The sequence below is a fragment of the Erigeron canadensis genome, chromosome 7, assembly GCF_010389155.1.
Source record: "Erigeron canadensis isolate Cc75 chromosome 7, C_canadensis_v1, whole genome shotgun sequence".
Lineage (NCBI taxonomy): Eukaryota > Viridiplantae > Streptophyta > Magnoliopsida > Asterales > Asteraceae > Erigeron > Erigeron canadensis.
In genome coordinates this window covers 20,381,697-20,402,693 of record NC_057767.1, presented here as the reverse complement: position 1 = coordinate 20,402,693, position 20,997 = coordinate 20,381,697, and the positions used below count along the sequence as shown (strand labels likewise).

At 34.9% G+C, this 20,997-nt stretch overlaps 1 protein-coding gene across 1 annotated transcript; it reads left to right on the top strand.

Moving 5' to 3' along the window:
* Positions 1-12,370: 12,370 nt before the first annotated feature.
* On the top strand, positions 12,371-19,938 carry LOC122607540 (eukaryotic translation initiation factor 5B-like). The gene is made up of 12 exons (XM_043780531.1): positions 12,371-12,607; positions 12,919-15,479; positions 15,566-15,673; positions 15,765-15,865; positions 15,948-16,038; positions 16,119-16,229; positions 16,306-16,371; positions 16,852-16,911; positions 17,372-17,929; positions 18,611-18,730; positions 19,152-19,271; positions 19,343-19,938. Exons 2-12 carry the CDS (start codon positions 13,002-13,004, stop codon positions 19,406-19,408), a joined length of 3,879 nt encoding a protein of 1,292 aa, XP_043636466.1. The 5' UTR covers positions 12,371-12,607; positions 12,919-13,001; the 3' UTR covers positions 19,409-19,938.
* The last annotated feature ends 1,059 nt before the right edge of the window (positions 19,939-20,997 follow it).

The following is a 20,997-nucleotide window of genomic DNA, read 5'->3' as shown; positions in this document are numbered from 1 at the left end:
AGTTAGGCAAATTTGATGCCAAAGCTGATGAGGAATATTTCTTAGGATATTCAGCCATTCGCAAAGCCTTCAAAGTTTACAACAAGAGACTGGAAAAGGTTCAAGAGTCAATACATGTCACATTTGATGAATCCAATGAAGCAATCAATAAAAAGCCAACCTTTAATTCTCCCCAGAAAATTCAATTATCTTTGGTGAATCTGATCTTATCAAAGATTCATCTGAAGATGTTTCCAGTCATTTTGACTTGGAACCAGTGCAATTTGAGAAACCTCCCAGTAATACTTCATTTTATCCATCAATAAGTTTCAAACTACCCTCTGAACTTGTTATTGGATCAGATGTTCGTACTACTCCTCCAATATCAGCTCCAATTGATTTTGAGCCAGTAATTCAAGAAATGCCTTTAAATGAAGAGTTTCATGATGCAAATCGTGATCTTACAGATTCTGATGAAGACGTTGAAGTTGTCTGGCAAGATCCTATTCCAGAAAATCAATTGAATTCTTGCACTGATATTGTTGTTCGTAACAATCCTGGTCAATACTCTAAGTGGGCTAAAGCTCACCCAATCAACCAGATTATTGGTGACTCCAGTAGAGGGGTTCAAACTAGAAGTGCCTCCAGTGAACAATGTTTCTTATCACTGATTGAACCGAAGAAGATTGACGGGGCAATGAATGACCAAAGCTGGGTGATAGCTATGCAAGAAGAGCTTTACCAGTTCGAATGAAACAAAGTTTGGTATCTGGTTCCTCCTCCAGTTGGCAAGAAAGAACCAATTGGAACCAGATAGGTCTTCAGGAATAAGGTTGATGAAGAGGGACACGTGATAAGAAATAAGGCCAGATTGGTGGCACAAGGGTATGTCCAGACCGATCTTGACTTTGAAGAATCATTTGCTCCTGTAGCAAGGTTAGAAGCCATCAGAATGTTTTTAGCCTTTGCTGCCCATCACAAGTTCAAGGTCTACCAGATGGACGTCAAGAGTGCATTTTTGAATGGAGAATTAGAAGAGGAAGTTTACGTCAAGTAACCTCCAGGCTTCATTGATGAAAAGCATCCGCATTAGGTATATCGTCTGGACAAGGCACTGTATCGCCTCAGACAAGCCCCTCGAGCCTGGTATGATACTCTGACTAAACACTTATCTGAAAACGGTTTCAAAAGAGGTGCAATTGACAATACCTTATTTATTCTTCGTGAAAGAGGTAATATTTTGTTGGTACAAGTTTATGTTGATGATATTATTTTTGGTTCTACTGATGAATCTTTGTGCAAGAAATTTTCGAAAATTATGTCTTCAAAATTTGAAATGAGTTTGATGGGTGAATTAACATTTTTTCTGGGGCTCCAGATTAAACAAACCAGTGATGGTATTTTTATTAATCAAGAAAAATATTTTGGAGATATTTTAAGAAAATTTGATATGAATTCTTCACCTTAAAATCAACTCCAATTTCTGCACCTTTAACAATAGATTCAGATCCTGATGGGAAACCAGTGAACACCACTGCCTTTAGAGGCATGATTGGTTCACTAATGTATTTAACAGCCACTAGACCAGATATAATGTTTGCAACATGTCTTTGTGCCAGATATCAGTCCAACCCAAAAGAATCTCATCTAGCGGCTGTAAAACACATTCTGAAGTACCTTAAGGTTGCTCCAAGTTTGGGTCTTTGGTATCCCAAAGGCTCAAGCTTAGATCTAATGGGTTATTCAGATTCAGATCATGCAGGTTGTAAGATAGACAGGAAATCCACTACTGGTGGATGTCATTTCCTTGGTGGCAAACTGGTGAGCTGGACCAGTAAGAAGCAAACATCAGTCTCTTTATCCACTGCTGAAGCAGAATATGTGTCTGCAGCCAGTTGTCGTGCTCAGATACTCTGGATGAAGAACCAGTTGCTTGATTATGGCATTAAGTATTCAAAGACTCCTATTTTTTGTGATAATAACAGTGCCATTGCTATCTCAAACAATCCAGTCATGCACTCCAAGACGAAACACATTGATGTCAGGTATCATTTCATTCGTGATCATGTTATGAAAAATGATGTTGAAATCCACTTCATCCCTACTGACAAACAACTCGCTGACATATTTACAAAACCTTTGGATGAGAAAACTTTTCAATATCTTGTCAGTGAGTTGGGAATGTTGAACCCTTAATCTGGAACCTTGTTATGAACGCCTTTGTGACACTGGCAGGGTTCTTTGATTCCAGATTTATAAATCTATACCAGTAAAGCTATCAAATGCCTTTGTGATACTATCTTTACACTGATAGATTTATGGATCACCATTCCAGGGGGAAGACTCAGACCACAATTTTTTATTTTCAGGGGAACTTGTTAATTTATTTTCTCTTTGGACAAATTTTCTAGAAAATGTTTCTGGTACCTTGTAAATGTGTCCCTCTCACTAATACTGGATAAGTTGACGTGCATGTTTGAAGTGACTTCAGTCGCTTTGTAAATGTGTCCCTCTCATTTGTCTATATTAGTTGATGTGCGTGTTTGAGAATTACCAGAATGGTCTAATCTGGGTACGTACTGGAGTGTCCCTCCAGTGTACCATCAGTGCATATTCTACTGGCCTAATCCACCAGTGATGCTGGAGTGTCCAGTCAACCTCCAGATGCATTGAAATGAGTCATGGTGTATTAAGTCATAATATTTTTATACTTGTTGCTAGTGCGTGCCATCCATACAAACTTTTTATCTGGACAGTTACTGTTCATCTTACGTGGCATGACTTTTTCAACTTAAAATGATGGTTTTGTTACCTTGGGAAGACAAAAAGTGCAAGTTGGTAATTTTGTGGGCTGTCAACCGTCATACATTTATGTGTGATGGGAAACATTAAATGCGGATGTCAAAACCGATCAAAACTGTTTTGAAATATTTCAAACTTACCGTTTTGAATTCCATTTTCTCTTTCCTCTATAAATACCCATATTTATCTTCACCTTTCAGTTTTATCTCAAAAATCATTTACTCCCAAATCTTCAAATTCCTTCATTTATTTCTCTCTTCATTCAATTCCAATCATTACTATCTTTCTTCTTAAATTTTCCTTATAAACCCTAAAGTCTTTCAGTTTCATCTTCATAAATTTCAATGGCTCCCAAACCATCTCCTAAAAATCTTTTAGCTGCCAATTATGCTCCGGTAGTCGCCGTCAAAAAGGCCAATCACATCTCTCTCACTGTCGACGCCATCAGAATCAACATGAACAACTGGATGGCCAAACTCTCAACTAATCATTCAGCAACATCCATTATTGGAAGGTTAAATACCTTCTTTTTGAACAGTCCTCTTTATGGTGCCCTAACCTTGAATCCGGGCAAGATGTACCACGACTATCTATGTGAGTTCTGGTACACTGTCGTGTATGTGGAAAATAATGAATCCATCCACTACACACTTAAACAAGGTACCAAGAACTTCACTATTACTGTTGATTCTCTCAGAGATGCCCTGAGAATGAATTATTTTTATGAGAATGAGATGCCTATTGAAATCCCTTCTGGCATCAATACCAGGGAAGTGTGCAGGTTGATGGGGCACACTGAGATTGTAGATGAGAATGGCCAGCTGCTCAGGAAGGGCACTGTTTATATGAGCAGGCTAACTGATTCATGGAGATACTTTTTCACACATCTTGTTGAATGTTTAGGTGGCAGTTCTGGAGGCTTAGACCAGATCAATCAAATGCAGCTTCAGATTGCCTATTGTTTGTGGCATGGGTATAGGGTGGATTTTGCCCAGATATTCTTTAATGATCTGGTGGATAGATTGAAAGTCAAGAGCAGGAAAGCCTTCATTCCCTTTATTCGATTTTTGTCTATTATTTTTAGAAGGGCTTTAAAAAAAGAGTATACTATAAATACATCTCATTTTTCGTTATGTGAATATCTGAGGGATCTTAATCAGTTGACCTCATCTCCTACTGAGGTTGATATTCCATTGGTTAAGTTGTACCAGTTTAGAATACAAGAAGAAGAAGCTAATGCATCATCACCAGATGAATTAGAAGAGGTTTCAGGTGAGCCTCAAAATACTGAAGAACCCGTTGAAGTTCCCATTGCTGAAAGGGTGTTGCCCACTTCTCAAGTAGCTCCTAACCCCACCAGACCAAGGAATAAAACTCGTTGTCTTAGGAGAGACGGAGTTTTGGTCTCATCTCTTCCAGAATCTTCTCAACAGGATTCTGGAGATATTAATCAGGCAAACCCACAAGCAACCACTTCCACAATTCCTGTAGAAGGAAGTGGTGAAGAAAAAAGAGGGTCAGGCTCACCTCTAATAATACCAGTCTCAACTTCTGCAAGTGGGGACATCATGACTGCAGATGGGTCATTAATTGTGGAAAGAGATGAGGGGGAACAATCTGAGCAGGTTGTCAGAGAGAATCTGGAGCAGGGTGCTCAGGTTGATTTGAATAGATTGGAGGAGAATGTCCAAGTGGAGGATCAGGCAGGTGGAACCGGCCCAGATTGGGATATGGTTGATTCTCCACTGTCTGAAGACAATGACTTTGATGTGGACATGAGTTTTCTGGGAGAAAAAGAAGTTGATCGCACTATTAATTCTGTCTCCCAGTCAATTCTTTTAGAAATGCCACCTCCACCTCCAAAAAATACACCAACACCACCACCAGAACAAATAACAACAACACCAACACTTTCTGAATCACCTTATGCACAAGAAATTCAACCCCTTCAAACTTCTGAACCACTGGTAGTCACCCAAACAACCAAAAATTTCACAAGGGTGTTGCCAGTATCTACCATCACCAGAATCACCAATCCTTCCAGTGGTCTCTCCTCCTCTTCTTCAACCGAGGTCCAAGGCCTTTTTGATAAGGTGGCGGACCTGGAGAGATCACTCCAGTCTTCTTCTCAGGTTATTTCTGACTTTAAATCTTTAATTTCCAATAATCTTAAGTCAGAAATGAACATATTTGCTGGTAATGAGAAGATGGTCTTCGAGAAACTGGATAAACTTGTTGTGGTAACAAATAAAAATTCTGAATTTATACAAGTTGCAGTCCAGGGATTAAACGAGGATATGGTGACATCAGTCCAGACTACCCTCAAAGAAAAAATTGTTCAATCTTTGGCGAGTTTGACTGGTGAGGTTCAGAATTTGACCACCAGAATAAGCTGTCTGGAAAGCAGGCCAACCCTTGATAAGAATTTTGTTGTCAGCACCCTCAGTGATGAAGTTGTTAGAAAATTTAAGGGGGATATGCTGAAGGAAATAACAGAAGAAGTTTCTGAAACAATCATCAGAAATCTTCGTGATGGGTTGCTGCCTGAAGTAATCAAGATGATTGACAACCAGTTGCGTCGCCACTTTCCTCAGGATCTAGAAATAATCAAAAAGGAAGTGATACAGTTGAGGAAAACAGTGAATCTTATGTCTCCAGTTTCTGGCAGAACTTTTGATTCTGCTGACAGGCATAAACTGGATCTGGTGTGGAATCATCTTCAATCTGGAGATTCTTCCAAGGGGGAAAAATCCAAAGAAAAATCTGGTGGTGATCTTCAAACAAAAGTTGAAGTGTGGAAGAAGATTGTTGGAACAAATGTACCTGGTACTGATGCCAGTGAACCAGTTTTCGAGGCCTTTCCAGATATTCAAATAGAAATCAAAATGGTGAAAGGAAAGAAGCACTTGGTATCTGGAGAGGAGCTTGAAAAACATTATACTGAAGAAAGTTCTGGTGCGAAGAATGTTGAGGAGTTTCCATTTGTTAGTGATGAAACGTCCAAGAGACTGGAGCAGCAATGCATAGCCATTGAAATCTTCAAGAAGAATCCAAAGAATGACTTGGCTGCTCACAAGTTAGATATGGCGAAAATGGGGACTCTGGATTCCTATCATGCTGGAAGGTTGTGTGTACCAGTTGAGGTTTACAAGAAGATGAAGGATGACCCCAGAATTCATCAATGTATTGCAGCTCTGGATGATGTTTATATAAGATCAATATACTCCCAAGATGAACAGATGTACGATTCAGAAATATATGGGGAGAGTATATTGGATCTGATTGCCAAGAGAAGGGAAGCACTGGAGAAGCTTCAGACTCAAGTAAGAAAGAATGCTGCAGTCCTTGAAAATGAATATAGATAGAAGTTCAAGGGTCTGCCGAAGCCTCCAGTGCGAAGAACCAAAGCTGATAGAGATGCAGATCTTAGCACGTTCATTCCTTTGAACACTTCTGAAAGAATCGACAAAGAAAAAATTCAACAAGAGGTTGTTCAGAAAAAGGTGTCCAAGGAAGTTGATGACATAGTTAGGAAGGCTCAGACAAAAGAAAAGTACGAGCATTTGTCAAGATTCAGAGCTGATGTCCGACCAATACTGGGTGCTGAGATCCAACTGGCAGAAAATCATGATAATTTTTTAAAGTTCCATGTCAAACTCTTCTGAGAAGGGAACTTTACTGATGAAAGAAAAGATACGTCAATCAGGGCATTTGGATGGTCAGAACTTAGAGAGATTGGCCTTTCCTACAGAGGTAAAGATGTTTCTCAAGATGTAAAATACTTTATGAAGAGAATTGGCAAGGAATGGATGAAGAAGGAACTGATGGAGATGGAGTTGGGTTTAAGGACTGCACTAACTACACCACCATCTCCAGGTTCAAAGAGGAAGGCCACAAAAGGGCCTGAATCTTTGTTTTGTACTTGTATTTTGTTTATTTTGATGTAAAGTTGTAACTTTCAACCAGTTGATGTCTGTATATATAAGTTGCAAGCTTTATTTTTCACAAGTACTTGAACAGATTAAATCTAGAAATTAAAATGTACAAACTGGGAACACTAATGATCTATAAAGTGGCTCTCCAGTAATTCAAAATTAGACTTAGTCAATTTTTCAAGGATTTTTCAAGCACAAACTTGTATAGATAAAAGTTTGAAAATCCTTGCATAATTTCTAAACAAATAGGGGGAATTTGTTAGGTCCAGATTTACTGGACTCGCTCCAGACGTGACTACTGGAGCCTTCTAAAGATTTGTCCAGAAATTATGTGAAGACCAGTGAACCATTTACTTATACAGAAATCTGGATTCCACCAGATTGGTTCACTGAACTACATTCCAGTCAAGATCTTTCCACTGAAGAACATTCTCACTGAAGTCGAAGACTGAAGTCTGATGAAAGAAGTCTGACAAATAGCGGAGCTCACTAGCAGACTTACCAGATCTCCTGACTGGAGTCCATGACAGTGTTCTAGACCTTACAAGTCTGAACACTGATTACGAGGAATTGACTTTATGCCTTTACATGCCTTTACCCGGACAATCTATTTGTCCTTTGTTAAAAGTCTTGCACGCATGTAAAGGTGGTTGGTTAATTAGAAGACAAGTCACTATCAAGTGACTTTATTCTTGTACTTTAATCAATGCATTTAAGGAATTAATGTAATTTCCTTAAATGCATGTAACCATATTTGTACGGCAAAAAGAATACTATATTTATTCTTTTTGCCTATAATACCAAGTCACTTCCCTCGTCCAAATTACACTTTTGCAATTTGGTGCCTTTGCGCAAATACTCTCGATCTAAACAGTTGTACTTCATAACTTTAAGTATTTCGATCAAAAGAGTTCATTTAGCAAATATTAGATCACTTGTAATTCATAAGGTTGTTTAGATACTTACTTTGTAATATCTTTGTTCCGCAACAACCTTGTATTTTATTTAACATCAATAAATAAAATACACTTGAAAATTACATTGTGTCTCACCATTTACTTTACTTGCTTATCTTTATATTGCTTAAGTTACGTATTATATATATTCTTGCATTTATATTTATTGTAATACTAGTTCAATCTAGTGCTTACTTGAGTTGTCATATTTATATTAGTCCAATCTAGTGCTTACTTGACTTGTTGTATTCTACACTTGTGGATTAAACTATCAAGTGAGGGACTTCACACTAACCAAACAAACAATACAACACCTCAAAATCAATATATTGATAAGCGATTAATAGAATTAATAACAATAGATTAGAAAAAAAAACATATTAAATATAACCAATTCAGTGAAAAAATTATACAAAACACAATAAATTAGTTAAAGCAATAATCATGTGACATTAAAACTAAACATCGATAATTCCGGTGAATATATCAAAAACTTTTGCAAACTCGATATCTATACTCCTTATTAAAGATTATGCACCCCCCTCAAAATAGAAATAGTTACTCATATGTCACATGCAAAATTACCAAATTGCCCCTTAATAAATACCCATTATGGAAAGAGTTTTATAAATTACCAACTTTGCCCTTAATGAATTAATTTACACCATAAACCCTTTATTTTAATACTCGACACTTTAGCCCTTATCTTTTAAAACTTTTCACTATCACAATTACATCAACTCACACCACTTGACACCGCACCACTACCAACAGTACCATCACCGCCACCACTAGATCGTCTTCTACACTACCGCCGCCGCATTACGCGGGTATCATACTCGTTCTTTAAAAGATAGATGCGTATATATATCGTTTCAAATGGAGTTATTAAAAAAATATATATGTGAATCCCAACAACCTTAGCTTTATTCGATTATTAAAAGTTTAATGACCAATTAATTCATTTAAATATTGAATTTTTTTTTTTTGTATGTAAATCTCAACAATATTAGCATTTATTCAGTTATCAAAACTTTAATTAATTAATTCATTTTATATAACTTACGTAAATTTCTAAAATATTGAAAGTATTTTCTTTTGGGTTACTATATAGATGTTATATTAGCTTTTAAATTTTATTTTTAATTTTTCTATATAATTAAGATCAATATTGTAAAAAAAAAATATAGAGATGCTACATAAGATAAATTTTATGTGGTAATATTTGAAGATAACTTTGAGTTGAGAAAGACTTTACAATCGTTCAGCCTACTGTTTTAATAAATATATAGATATAAATAGATATATTCCTAATGATATTATAGGTTAATTTATTCCGCACTTTAAGGCAATACACAACCATACCATTTTACATATATTTGATGTAAAGTTTGTCAAAATTCACCATAAAAGAAAAAATAAATAAAGAAAAGACTCAAAACAACCAACCAATATAGAAAATATATTTACCAATATATATATATATATATAACAAGGTCTTAAATTCTTTTATAAAGAAGTAAAAACCGTTAGATGAATTTCAACTTTTAATTACAACCCTTAGATCAAAATTAATATACCATTACCAAATTTATTATTGAATAAACACAACATTAGTCCCTTAACTTTACTATATTTACATTCTCAATTATTTATTCACATTTAATAATTATAATTAAAGTAATAAATATATTTAAATTTGGAAATAGTTATGATAGAGTTGAAACATGTACTTCATAATTAGGATGTCATTAAGAAACTCATTCGCACTATCTCTTAAAATATAATAATTTAATAAATATTAGTGAATGATTATAACTAGACATATTATTATCTCACATTATATTATATTAATTTTTCACAACAAATTTTATTATATAATTGAATTAATTTTTTTTAAACGTTAACAATGTATTGTATTAACTAAATAATTATCTTCCATAATTAATAAAGTATATATAAAGTTGGATTCAATAAATAAGGGCGGCTGGTATCCAGACTACTTTTTTGGTAATTAAACCAGACTATTTGCAATCGTTGCAAATAGCGGTGTTTTTGTCCATATCCAACTATTTGTAAGTTTTTTTTAACTTCAAAAGTATATTGATATAATTGATTAATTATCTTCCAATTATTATAAAGAGCCCCTAAATTGCCTCCCTAAATTGCCTTAATGGTTCGGATCGATCATTCGGGTCACAAATGAAAACATAAAAACATAAAATAATAACGTTATTAGAAAGTGAAAATTGATACAATACTACTCAACAAACTTTAAATTTTAAAATTTCATCATAAGTTTCTCAATACAAATACCATCTACCAATATATATGATATGGTTTTAAATTATTTTACTAAAAGAAAAGATTATTAAAGATTAAGTTTTAATTACAATCTTTATAGTAAAATTATGAGGTCATTATTTACTTTATTAGTAGTCAATCACAACATTAGTGTTTTGACTTTATATGTATTGATTTGGACCAAAAAGTTTTAACAAAATTTTCCTTTTTTATTTAACACATCTAAATTTGGTTTGTATTTTATTATATTTTTATTTAATTATTTATCTTAACAAAATTATATTAGTCAATTAAATAATATTTAAATCGGAGTATGATTAAACATAAGAAACATAAGATATGATCTTTATAGACAATTATGAGCCAATAACATCAAATGAGGTATCCATAGACATCTGAGTTAAATGCGTCAAATCTTTATTACGTGCAATAATCTTGTGATATTTACATAAAGACTTATGTAATAATGAACTTTTTACTATTGTTCTTTTATAAATTACAACAAACTTTTTTATTGCTAATCAGAAAGAGGACAACTCACAAAAAAAGACAGCCACCAACGCTTGAGATTCGACTGGATACTATGTACTTTTTACCTTTCATTTTCTCTAATCCCAATGGTGATTCTAATAACCAGAAGTAGTTAAAGCAACTTAGGACATTTGTATGATCCTAAGTGCGAAGTTGTTCATCATAACCGACTTCTACACCCAACTTTAATATAAAACATTTTAAAAATATTTTTACCATTATATTTTAACATGTTATTTCTATAATTACTAAATATGTTATTATGAAAACTTAATATGTTTATCTCGCGTATTACGCGGGAAAATAATCTAGTTCCTAGACATTGTTACGAATATTTATTTTTCCTTGCTCCAAAAAATAGGTGACTAACAATACATGATTATTCTGAAAAACGTTTAGAAAAGAAGCAACAATATGATAGATTTTTCCTAATTCCAAAATATAATTGATCAACCATACAATGATTATATTAATTAACCAAAAAATTAATAAAACAAAAAAGAAATAGTCCGTTGGTAAAAATTTAAATGTATGAAAATAATATTAGCAATTATGAACATTACAGAAAGTAAAATGGGAAAATATAATACTAACAACATATTAAGAAATTAAGCGAGCAAAAAAATCGTAAAATTCTAAAGCTTATATGGGAGAATGAAAAACAAATAAAATAAAATAAAAATAGTGAGGGAATAAAACTTAAATGCGTGAAAGTTAAGAAAGATATGATTTAAAAGTTTGGTCTTTAAATACTTTACTAGCCGATTAACCCGCATATTATGCGGGCACTTGAATAAACTTTGAATTTATAAAGGTACAACACAACGAACGTGTTTAACTTCTTATTATGTTGGACACTATTATATTGTACATTGAATGAGCGATGTTAAGATTACAATTTGTTGAAAAATCATAAGATATAACAATTATACATCACATTAGCTATGTTAAAAATCTAATGATAATTCAAATCATATACCTTTAACTCCAAAATGGTATTGTAATAATTAATTTTGATCTACAAATTTGTTTCCTATTTTAATAGAAACCTTCCACGATTATTTCTAAAAAAAATTAATATTATAATATTTTGAAATAAGTTTTCATTTATTTTTTTATGTCCATTTTTAATTTTTTTAAATGATGTCATAAATATATCAAGATTGTATATTAAGAAGTCTTCTTTATTAAAGTGACATCATCACAATTTTGTTTTATTAATGTAAGAGATTCATGAGGAATAATAAAGAGCAGTAGTATGAAAAGGAAAATCTGTTGATATGGGAATTAGGTTACGAAAGTAATGAACTTTTCACTTCCATTGTCCAAAATGAACACTGTTATTTTAATTGATTATAATCAGACTTTTCATTATAGCCCTTATTTATGTGTAACAAACGTAACTACTCTTATATAAATATACCTTATTTTTTTTACATTTATTATAACTTTTAGCTACATAAAGATTTCCAACTGAACAAAATAAAAATATGAATTGAGATTTTTTAAAGTTTGAAGCCATCAAAATTTTACCAACAAAGTTGTCTCCAACTTTAAGCTATCTATACTATTGAATAAAAAACTGTCTTCTATGTTCAAAGCTAAATTACACCATCGATTTTTTATCTTTTAAAATATTTTTATTAACCATTTAAATCAATTACTTCAAAATCAATTATTTACACCATCCGACCATGTCAACTTTACAACCATATTATCACCGTCATAACCATCTCTCACACGGGTGTATACATCCTAAAAACAAAGGCCCAATTATACAAAGGTAAATTATTTGTGTAAATAGATATGTATAAAGCCATGTTAACAAATAATAGAAAAGAGACACATTCGCGTAACAAAGAAGAACCTAGCCACAGCCGCACCCAATCTCTCATTCATTGAACCCTAATACATACATACAACCCTCATATAACGCACTCACCCTTCCTTCCCCACAAAAATAATTCTATTTTCTTTTGTTTCATCTATATTGTCATCATCACTATATTTTTTTTTTTGCTTCCTAGTGATCTCCTTTAAATTACAGTTTTCTTCATATACACATATTTAACATATACACAAATTTGCATCTGCAACAAGGTAAGTTATCCATCTATTTTTTTTTATTTTATTTTTATGCTATATAGAATTGATTTGATATTGGTCCAGATTAATATAAAGTCTGTATCTTTCTGTGCTAATTGTGAGTTTATTCCTATTGGGTATTTGATATATTATATGAATTTAAGATATACCCATGTGTTATATACTGTTTTATATTTGAACTTTATAGATTTTTTGGACTTTATTATAGGTGTTTGAAGTTAGAATTATCTGATTAAGATTGAACCCATATGTGATTTTTGTGTGTAGTTAAGATTTTGAATGTTTGTTACTTTTTTTTAATGTAGGTTTTGAAGGTTAGTTGAGTTTGTGTTTTTGGATTGTTGGATCACAGTAAGTTCACTTTATTTGTTGAAATAATATAGTATCAATGGGGAAAAAGAAGGGTGCCGGTCGTGAAGAGGACGGTGCTGTGGGTAAGTCTAGAAAGAAAGCTGTAGTGATTGATGATGATGAGTATTCGATTGGGACGGAATTGTCAGAAGAGAAACCGGTTCAGGAAGAGGAGCCTGTGGTGCTGGTTGGTGGTAAGAAGAAGGGTAAGAAAGGGAACAAGAAGAGTTTGAAAACGGATGAGGATGAAGAGGATGGTAATGGTAATGAGGAGATTAAGTTTATGGGGAAGAAGAAAAGTAAAGGGAAGGAGAAACAGGCTGGGAGCTCGTTTGGAGCTTCTGCTTTTGCTTTGCTTGGTGATGAAGATGATGTTGACGAGATATCGGATGTTACCAAGGATAAGGATGGTAGTGAGGATGAGGATGTTAGTGTTGTGTTTAGTGGAAAGAAGTCATCAAATTCAAAAAAGGGCAGTAGTTTGTTTACTGGTTCGGCGTTTGGTGCTATTAGGGATGATGATGATGATGATGGAGAGTTGGTTGAGAGGTCAGAATCGAAACTAGAAACGGAGGATGAAGATGATGAGCCTGTTATTTCTTTTACGGGGAAGAAGAAATCCTCCAAGGGTAATAAGAAGACAAAGAGTAGTGTCTTTGCAGCCCTTGACGATGAAGAGAATGAGAAAGAAAGTGCAGGGGATGATGATGCACCCATTTCCTTTACAGCGAAGAAAAAGAAGTCTAACAAGAAAAACGTTCTATCTGATAATGAAGATGTCTCAGTTTCAGGATTAAGTGTGGATGATGTTGCTGAGGGTGATGGAGAGGATTCTTCCACGATTAAGTTTTCTGGTAAAAAGAAGTCATCCAAGAAGAAAAATGGGAGTGCAGTTAACACAATTGAGGACTATGAACAGCCTAGTACCAGCATTACTGGTAGCAAAGAACCTGAAGTCCAAGAAACTTCAAAAAACAAAAAAAAGAAAAAGAAAAGTGGAAGAACTGCCCAAGAAGAGGATGATCTTGACAAAATTCTTGCTGAACTTGGTGAAGCTCCTGCTCCTGCTCAGCCTTCTGCTTCTGCTAGTGTGGAACAGCTACAAGAGAAGGTTCAAACTGAGGCTGAACCAGCCACGGGAGCGGATGAAGGTGTAGAAAAGGATGCAACTGAAGAAGTGGTAGAGTCTGCAGCAGCGAAAAAGAAGAAGAAGAAAAAGGAAAAGGAAAAAGAGAAGAAGGCTGCGGCTGCAGCTCCTGCTGTTGAAGAAAAAGCTGCAGATTCGAAGGGTAAGGTACCGGATAAGAAGGTCCCGAAACATGTGAGAGAAATGCAAGAGAGACTTGCAAGGCTTAAAGAAGCAGAGGAAAAGCAGAAAAGGGACGAAGAAGAGAAGCAAAGGAAGGAAGAAGAAGAGCGTTTGAGAATAGCAGAAGAGGAGAAGAAGGCCGAAGACAAAAAACGCTTGAAAAAGGAAAGAGAGAGGGAAAAGTTGTTGAAGAAGAAACAAGAAGGGAAACCTTTGACAGCTAAGCAGAAGGCAGATGCCCAAAGATTGGATCTAATGAGGAAACAAATCCTTGAAAAAGCTGGTGGCTTGCCTCAACCAAGTGGAGAGGTTAGTACTGCACTCCCAAAACGGCCCAGGTACACATCAAAAAAACCGAAGCCAAATCAGCAGGCATACGGTAAAGCTCCTTCCGCCACTGAAAACCAGGAGGATAATGTCTCTGAGTTGGGTTCCGTAGATACCGAGAAGGCGGACGATGAGGAAATGGTAGTTGTGGGGGAGAAAACTGAGGCTGCTGCAGTTGAAGAGAATGGGGACAAAGAAGACGATGAGTCAGACGATGAATGGGATGCAAAGAGTTGGGATGATGCTGATATCAAATTGCCGGGCATTAGCGCATTTGCTGATGAGGAACCTACTGAACCTGAAACCAAACTCAAACCTAAATCCGAAGCTGTTGTTAAAAAGGAGGAGACTGAGAGTTTTCAAAATAATACCGTGGTAGGTCTAAATCTCGAGGGTAAGGAAAGTCGGCCTGTGACAGTAGTTGCAAACAAAGGTAGACAAGATGCCAAGGGTAAAAAGAAAGAGAAGGAAGAGGAGGAAGAAGGCGGTGAAAAGACATTGCGGTCTCCAATTTGCTGCATCATGGGTCATGTTGATACTGGGAAGACCAAGTTGCTTGATTGTATTCGAAGGACTAATGTTCAGGAAGGTGAGGCTGGAGGAATCACCCAACAAATTGGTGCTACTTACATTCCAGCTGAGAATATCCGTGACAGAACAAAGGACTTGAAAGCTGATGCTGTACTCAACGTTCCTGGTTTATTGGTTATAGATACACCTGGGCACGAGTCTTTCAAGAATTTAAGGTCTCGGGGTTCTGGCTTATGTGATATTGCCATTTTGGTTGTTGACATTATGCATGGCTTAGAACCACAAACCATTGAATCACTAAACCTATTGAGAATGCGGAACACCGAGTTTATTGTGGCCTTGAATAAGGTGAGTTGGGAATCAATTCCTTATGAACGTTACTCTTTCGTTGTTTCTCGTGTCTGATTTTTGTACATTGTATCGCGCATGTGTAGGTTGACAGATTATATGGCTGGAAAACTTGCCGAAACGCACCAATTGGTAAGGCCTTGAAGCAACAGTCAAAGGATGTCCTACTTGAATTCGATCACAGAGTCACTCAGGTCACCATGCCTCTTTGTCTTGTTTCTATAATGATGACATTTGTTTCTTTTACTTACTAGCTTTGTCATGATTTGTGTTTTTAACTTTTAGATAATCACACAATTTAAGGAGCAAGGATTGAATACAGAATTGTACAACAAGAACAAAGATAGGGGGGAAACTTACAGTATTGTGCCTACTAGCGCAATCAGGTAGTTCTTTATCCGTTGATCTAATGCAACACACCATTTGAGTGCAGATCTTTAAGTGAAATGTGTCTGTTTTGGTGAGCAGTGGTGAAGGCATACCAGAAATGCTGTTACTGCTTGTCCAATGGGCTCAGAAGACAATGATTGAAAAACTTACATACAGCAGTGACATTCAGGTACATCTCCTATCCCATGTCATCGACTTCTATGAGAGTTACGGCATCTGATTGCTGATTTTGGAGTGGGTATTTTTTAGTGTACGGTGTTGGAGGTTAAAGTCATAGAAGGACTTGGAACAACCATCGACGTGGTATTGGTTAATGGCGTGCTTCATGAAGGAGATGAGATTGTTGTTTGTGGCTTCCAGGCAAGTGCTAGTCTTTTTGTGGTACATTAAAATTACTATTGTGGTAGCTATGCTTTAACAAACCATGCCTGTTCAGGGACCGATTCACACTACAATCCGGTCATTGCTAACTCCCCATCCAATGAAGGAACTCCGAGTAAAGGTGAGAATATCTCTGGATTCTTTTGGTATTTTTCAATAATGGCTCATGCATTTAATTCTAGATATTTTCCACTATTTAGACATATTAATGTCAGGCTGCAGTTTTCATATAGCTTTGCTCATTGCACATGTATCAGTGGGAATCTTTTTTTCAAATTTAATATTATTTGGAGCCATGAGTTTCAACATTTGACCATATTTTGTTGTGTTTTAACCTGATCAAGGTCCTTTGATGTAAATTTTAATAGTTAATCTGAACTATGCTTCTGATTTTACATATAGCATACAATAGTTTTCTGTGATATATCTTGGATATTTTAAACGTTTACATCTGACTCAATGCTGAAAGCTACATAAGAATGAGAAATAGTACCATGTTGGGGCTGGTTATGCCGTTGCCCCTAGTGACATTTGACCGTTGCTTGTAGCATTTATCTAGAGATCGTTAAGTGTTGACACGTCTTTTTGTTGTTCTATGCAGGGAGCCTACATTCATCACAAAGAAATTAAAGCTGCACAAGGGATTAAAATTACTGCGCAGGTGATGTTTATTTGCAAATTAAAAATAAAAAATGAACAAGGGTTTGCTTAATACAAAAGTCATGTATTTTGACTCAATTTGGCAATTACGACCGGTACTATGAATAGGTTGATTTATTATGCTTGATTGTCAAATCTGAAATTTTGGCCATGGCTCAAATTGGCCAAAACTGGTTTGAACTTTTCCAAATCTATCTAACGTATGCAACCTTTGAATTATCTGGTAATTATTTTCATTATTTTCCTAACGTCTTTTTTGATCAAAACATTTTGAAGGGCCAACTAAGCCCCTTTAGTTTAAATCATTACTAAAAATGACCCATTTCAACTTATACTCGTTTTGACCTCTGTTTTAATCATAAACTCCAACTTGAGTTCTCTTTTAGCTTTATGCCTTTATGTCACCAGCAGTTTATTCTTTCAATTGTTATTGACGTTAAAAACTTATGTTTTTTGAATAGAATCTTGAGCATGCAGTGGCGGGAACTGCCCTTTATGTGATAGGGGAAGATGATGATGTGGAAGAAGTCAAAGAATCAGTGATGGACGATATGCGGAATGTCATGAGTAGGATTGATAAAAGTGGCGAAGGGGTTTATGTCCAAGCGTCTACTCTAGGATCATTAGAAGCATTACTCGAGTTTCTAAAAACTCCAGCAGTAAACATACCTGTTAGTGGTATAGGCATAGGTCCCGTGCATAAGAAAGACGTCATGAAGGCTAGTGTAATGTTAGAAAAGAAAAAAGAGTTCGCAACCATCTTAGCTTTTGATGTCAAAGTGACCCCAGAGGCCCGGGAACATGCAGATGATCTTGGTGTAAAAATCTTCATTGCTGATATCATTTACCATTTGTTTGATCAATTTAAGGCGTATATTGATAATCTTAAGGAAGAAAAGAAGAGAGAAGCTGCCGAAGATGCCGTGTTTCCATGTGTCCTTCAAATCATGCCAAACTGCGTGTTCAACAAGAAGGATCCAATAATTCTTGGTGTGGATGTTATCGAGGGCATTCTTAAGGTAATTTATTTTTATTGCAATCTTATATGGAAATACTGAAAGTGTCCATAACAAAATGGTGTTAATACATAAACAAAGTTATGAAATTAGTAAATATTAATAATGAATCATGTAGCTTTTTGATAGTAACCTTGGATGATTTTCATGTATTACATGTTTTACATTTTGAAACTCTTTTCTTTGTATTGTAATACGCAAATTTTCTGTTGCCCTGTAAAACACTTATAGTGTACTATTAGTTTTCTTGTTCGAAACTTATTAGTTTTGAATCTTGAGCATTTTGAAACTCTTCCTTAATATTGGTTTATATTATATATTTTATTTCTTGTTCGAAACTTATTAGTTTTCTTTTGGAGTTGGAATATCACATGCTCTTTGCCATATATCATGCAAATTGGCTTATTTTAGATTTGTGCTTTTCTGTATACATTCTGTTCGCTTGTCTTTTAACCTTCCATACAGAAAACAATCACAGCTTTATAGCTGATAAATGTGTCGGATTAGTGAATACAAATAACATTTATAATCATTTAACTCCTTTTTTTTTTCACTTGATGATTTGACTTGTGCTTATTTTCTAATTGTATTTTTATGCTCTTTTTGGGATGTTTTTCGTACTTTTTTGATAATTAATAGATTGCTCTGTTGACGTGCGCTTTTTCTCCTTTATATTCTTTGCAGATTGGAACTCCAATTTGCATTCCTCAAAGGGAATTCATTGATATTGGTCGGATATCTTCCATTGAAAATAACCACAAGCCAGTCGACTATGCGAAGAAAGGTCAGAAGGTGGCTATAAAGGTATGAACTTTGATCTTGTTGGTGTCTTTGTGTTGCATCAGAGGAGGCATTGCAATTCATTGATATGTTGATTTTCGATTGGTGCAATGTTTTTCTCGATTTGGTCGTTTTATTATATTTTAATTCTAAAATAGAAATTGCCCAAGTGGGTTGAAGATCACCCAAAGCATAGTCAAGTTGCTTAAAACGTCCTGAATAAATAAGAATATTAACGTAATAAGTTAAAGAACACTGGAATTATCCGGAATATGCTATTGTAATTTTTACATCTTAACAGGTCTGTAATGGGTAGTAAATTAAAGAATGTAGTAGCTAGAAGGAAACTCTGGTCAAAAGAGTTGAAAGGGCTCTAGAATGTATTTTAAATTACAACTATACAACCTCTTGAATTTTGTGACTGAGTAGTGTTGAACAATGGCAGATAACAGGAAGCAATGCGGAAGAGCAACAGAAAATGTTTGGGAGGCATTTTGAAATGGAGGATGAGCTTGTTAGTCATATATCAAGGAGTTCAATCGATGTACTAAAGGCCAATTATCGGGTAAGTCAATTTGCAGCACTAAATGATTTAACTACTCAGTAGCTAACTGTCTATAATTCTGCACATATCAGGATGAGTTGTCCAATGAAGAATGGAAGCTTGTCGTCAAACTAAAACACCTTTTCAAAATACAATGAGCTTGATAGGTGTACTGGCGGTATTTCATGTCCTTTTTTGGGGATCAAAGGGGCAGCGGCTAAAGTAAAAAAAGAGATGTTCAGTTTAAAACCACCAAGTGATGAGCCCGTCAATTTTCTTCCGTGGTGCGGAAAGACCTTTTGTCAAGAAATTCTGATGCAGGTTTGCCAGATTCTCTAAATTCGATTATGTTGAAATTTAAGAAAGAATCGGTGTTGCAACTCTTAAAAATGACTAAAGTGGAAGGATTCAAGTTTCTGATGTGGCAAACTTTTTTGGATTTTCATATCTGTGATTTGATTTTGGTCTTGGTGAAAAGCTATTCGTCAACTTCTAAGTCCATAAGGTTAGGGAGATGTACTTCTGTTTTGAGATGTGTATTTTTCCCAAAAGCCACGTTTGCTGGTGAATAGATCCGGTTGAGAAGTTTCGCCTTCTAACTCTAAAAACCCTTTCTTTTTGCATTCCAAGAGGTGAAGAGGATATATTATATATATACTTACCACATGGTACAACCTGTGTTGCAAAAGTCTGGAGCCCCTCTGATTGTGGATTTTGGTAACCAAGCATTTGTGTTCGCAAAAAATTTGCATACTTGGAAGTGCATGTCTTCAAAACTTTTGTGGTAGACTTTTATGCCCTTGATATGTGGGAGAGGTGATATTAGTACCATTATTTTTAATAAAAGTATACCACAATATACAAATTTTAAAGCGGCTATGATGTATATTTATTAAAAATTGTGATACAAATAATACCTTCCTGATGCATTAACATATAAAATTAGTACTTACCTTCTTTTAATTAAAACATATAAAATTAGTACTTAACTTTCTTGCATTTAAACATATAACTTTAGTACTTCGTTAAGTAAATAATTGAACGCTCATATCCCTATATCTCTAGGAGAAGAGAGAGATAATAATAAATGGAAATGGGTAAAGCTAAAGGCCATAATAATACTTTTGTTTATCGCTGCCGAATTCATTTGTTTCAAACACAATTTTTAACTATTGACTTCAAGGTCAAGTAAAACTCGAATTAAACAATTAGGGATGGTTTCGGTATGGTACTGAACCGTACCGAAACCGAATTCACCAAAAACCCAATTCCGATACCGTACTGAATCTTCTATTACGGTCAGTACCGAGATTTTCGGTATAGTACCTGTTTGTACCGAATTCTAAAAATCATTTTACCAAAATGACACAAGAGTCTGATTACTTCCTCACTAACAGATAAGCTTTAACTACGTTTGGCTGTAATTCGTTGTCGTCTTTTTTTTTGTGACCTTTAGCTGATGACGTAGGCAGTTTAGTTTACTTACCAAGCATGACTTCCTGCAACTCACCACCATCCATGCGATTGCTTTCTTGAAAATCAAATACTATTTTTATATTCATCACAACACATTTGTCTTATTAAGAATCCAAATCTAAAACAAATCACGAACTATCGAAATCAAAAGAAATAATCATAATTGTTTTTTAATTTTTTATTTATTATAATTTTTTTTTAATGACATTCTATTATACTCTTACTACTAAATTACACGTATCCTTGGAAGCCAGGATTCTCGAAAAACCCC

Excerpts from the sequence above, each read along its gene's own strand:
- LOC122607540 (XM_043780531.1), top strand. The coding sequence starts at position 13,002 with ATGGGGAAAAAGAAGGGTGCCGGTCGTGAAGAGGACGGTGCTGTGGGT. Across the intron at positions 15,674-15,764 it reads TCGATCACAGAGTCACTCAG|ATAATCACACAATTTAAGGA; the intron begins GTCACCATGCCT and ends TTTAACTTTTAG. Across the intron at positions 16,230-16,305 it reads TTGTTGTTTGTGGCTTCCAG|GGACCGATTCACACTACAAT; the intron begins GCAAGTGCTAGT and ends ATGCCTGTTCAG.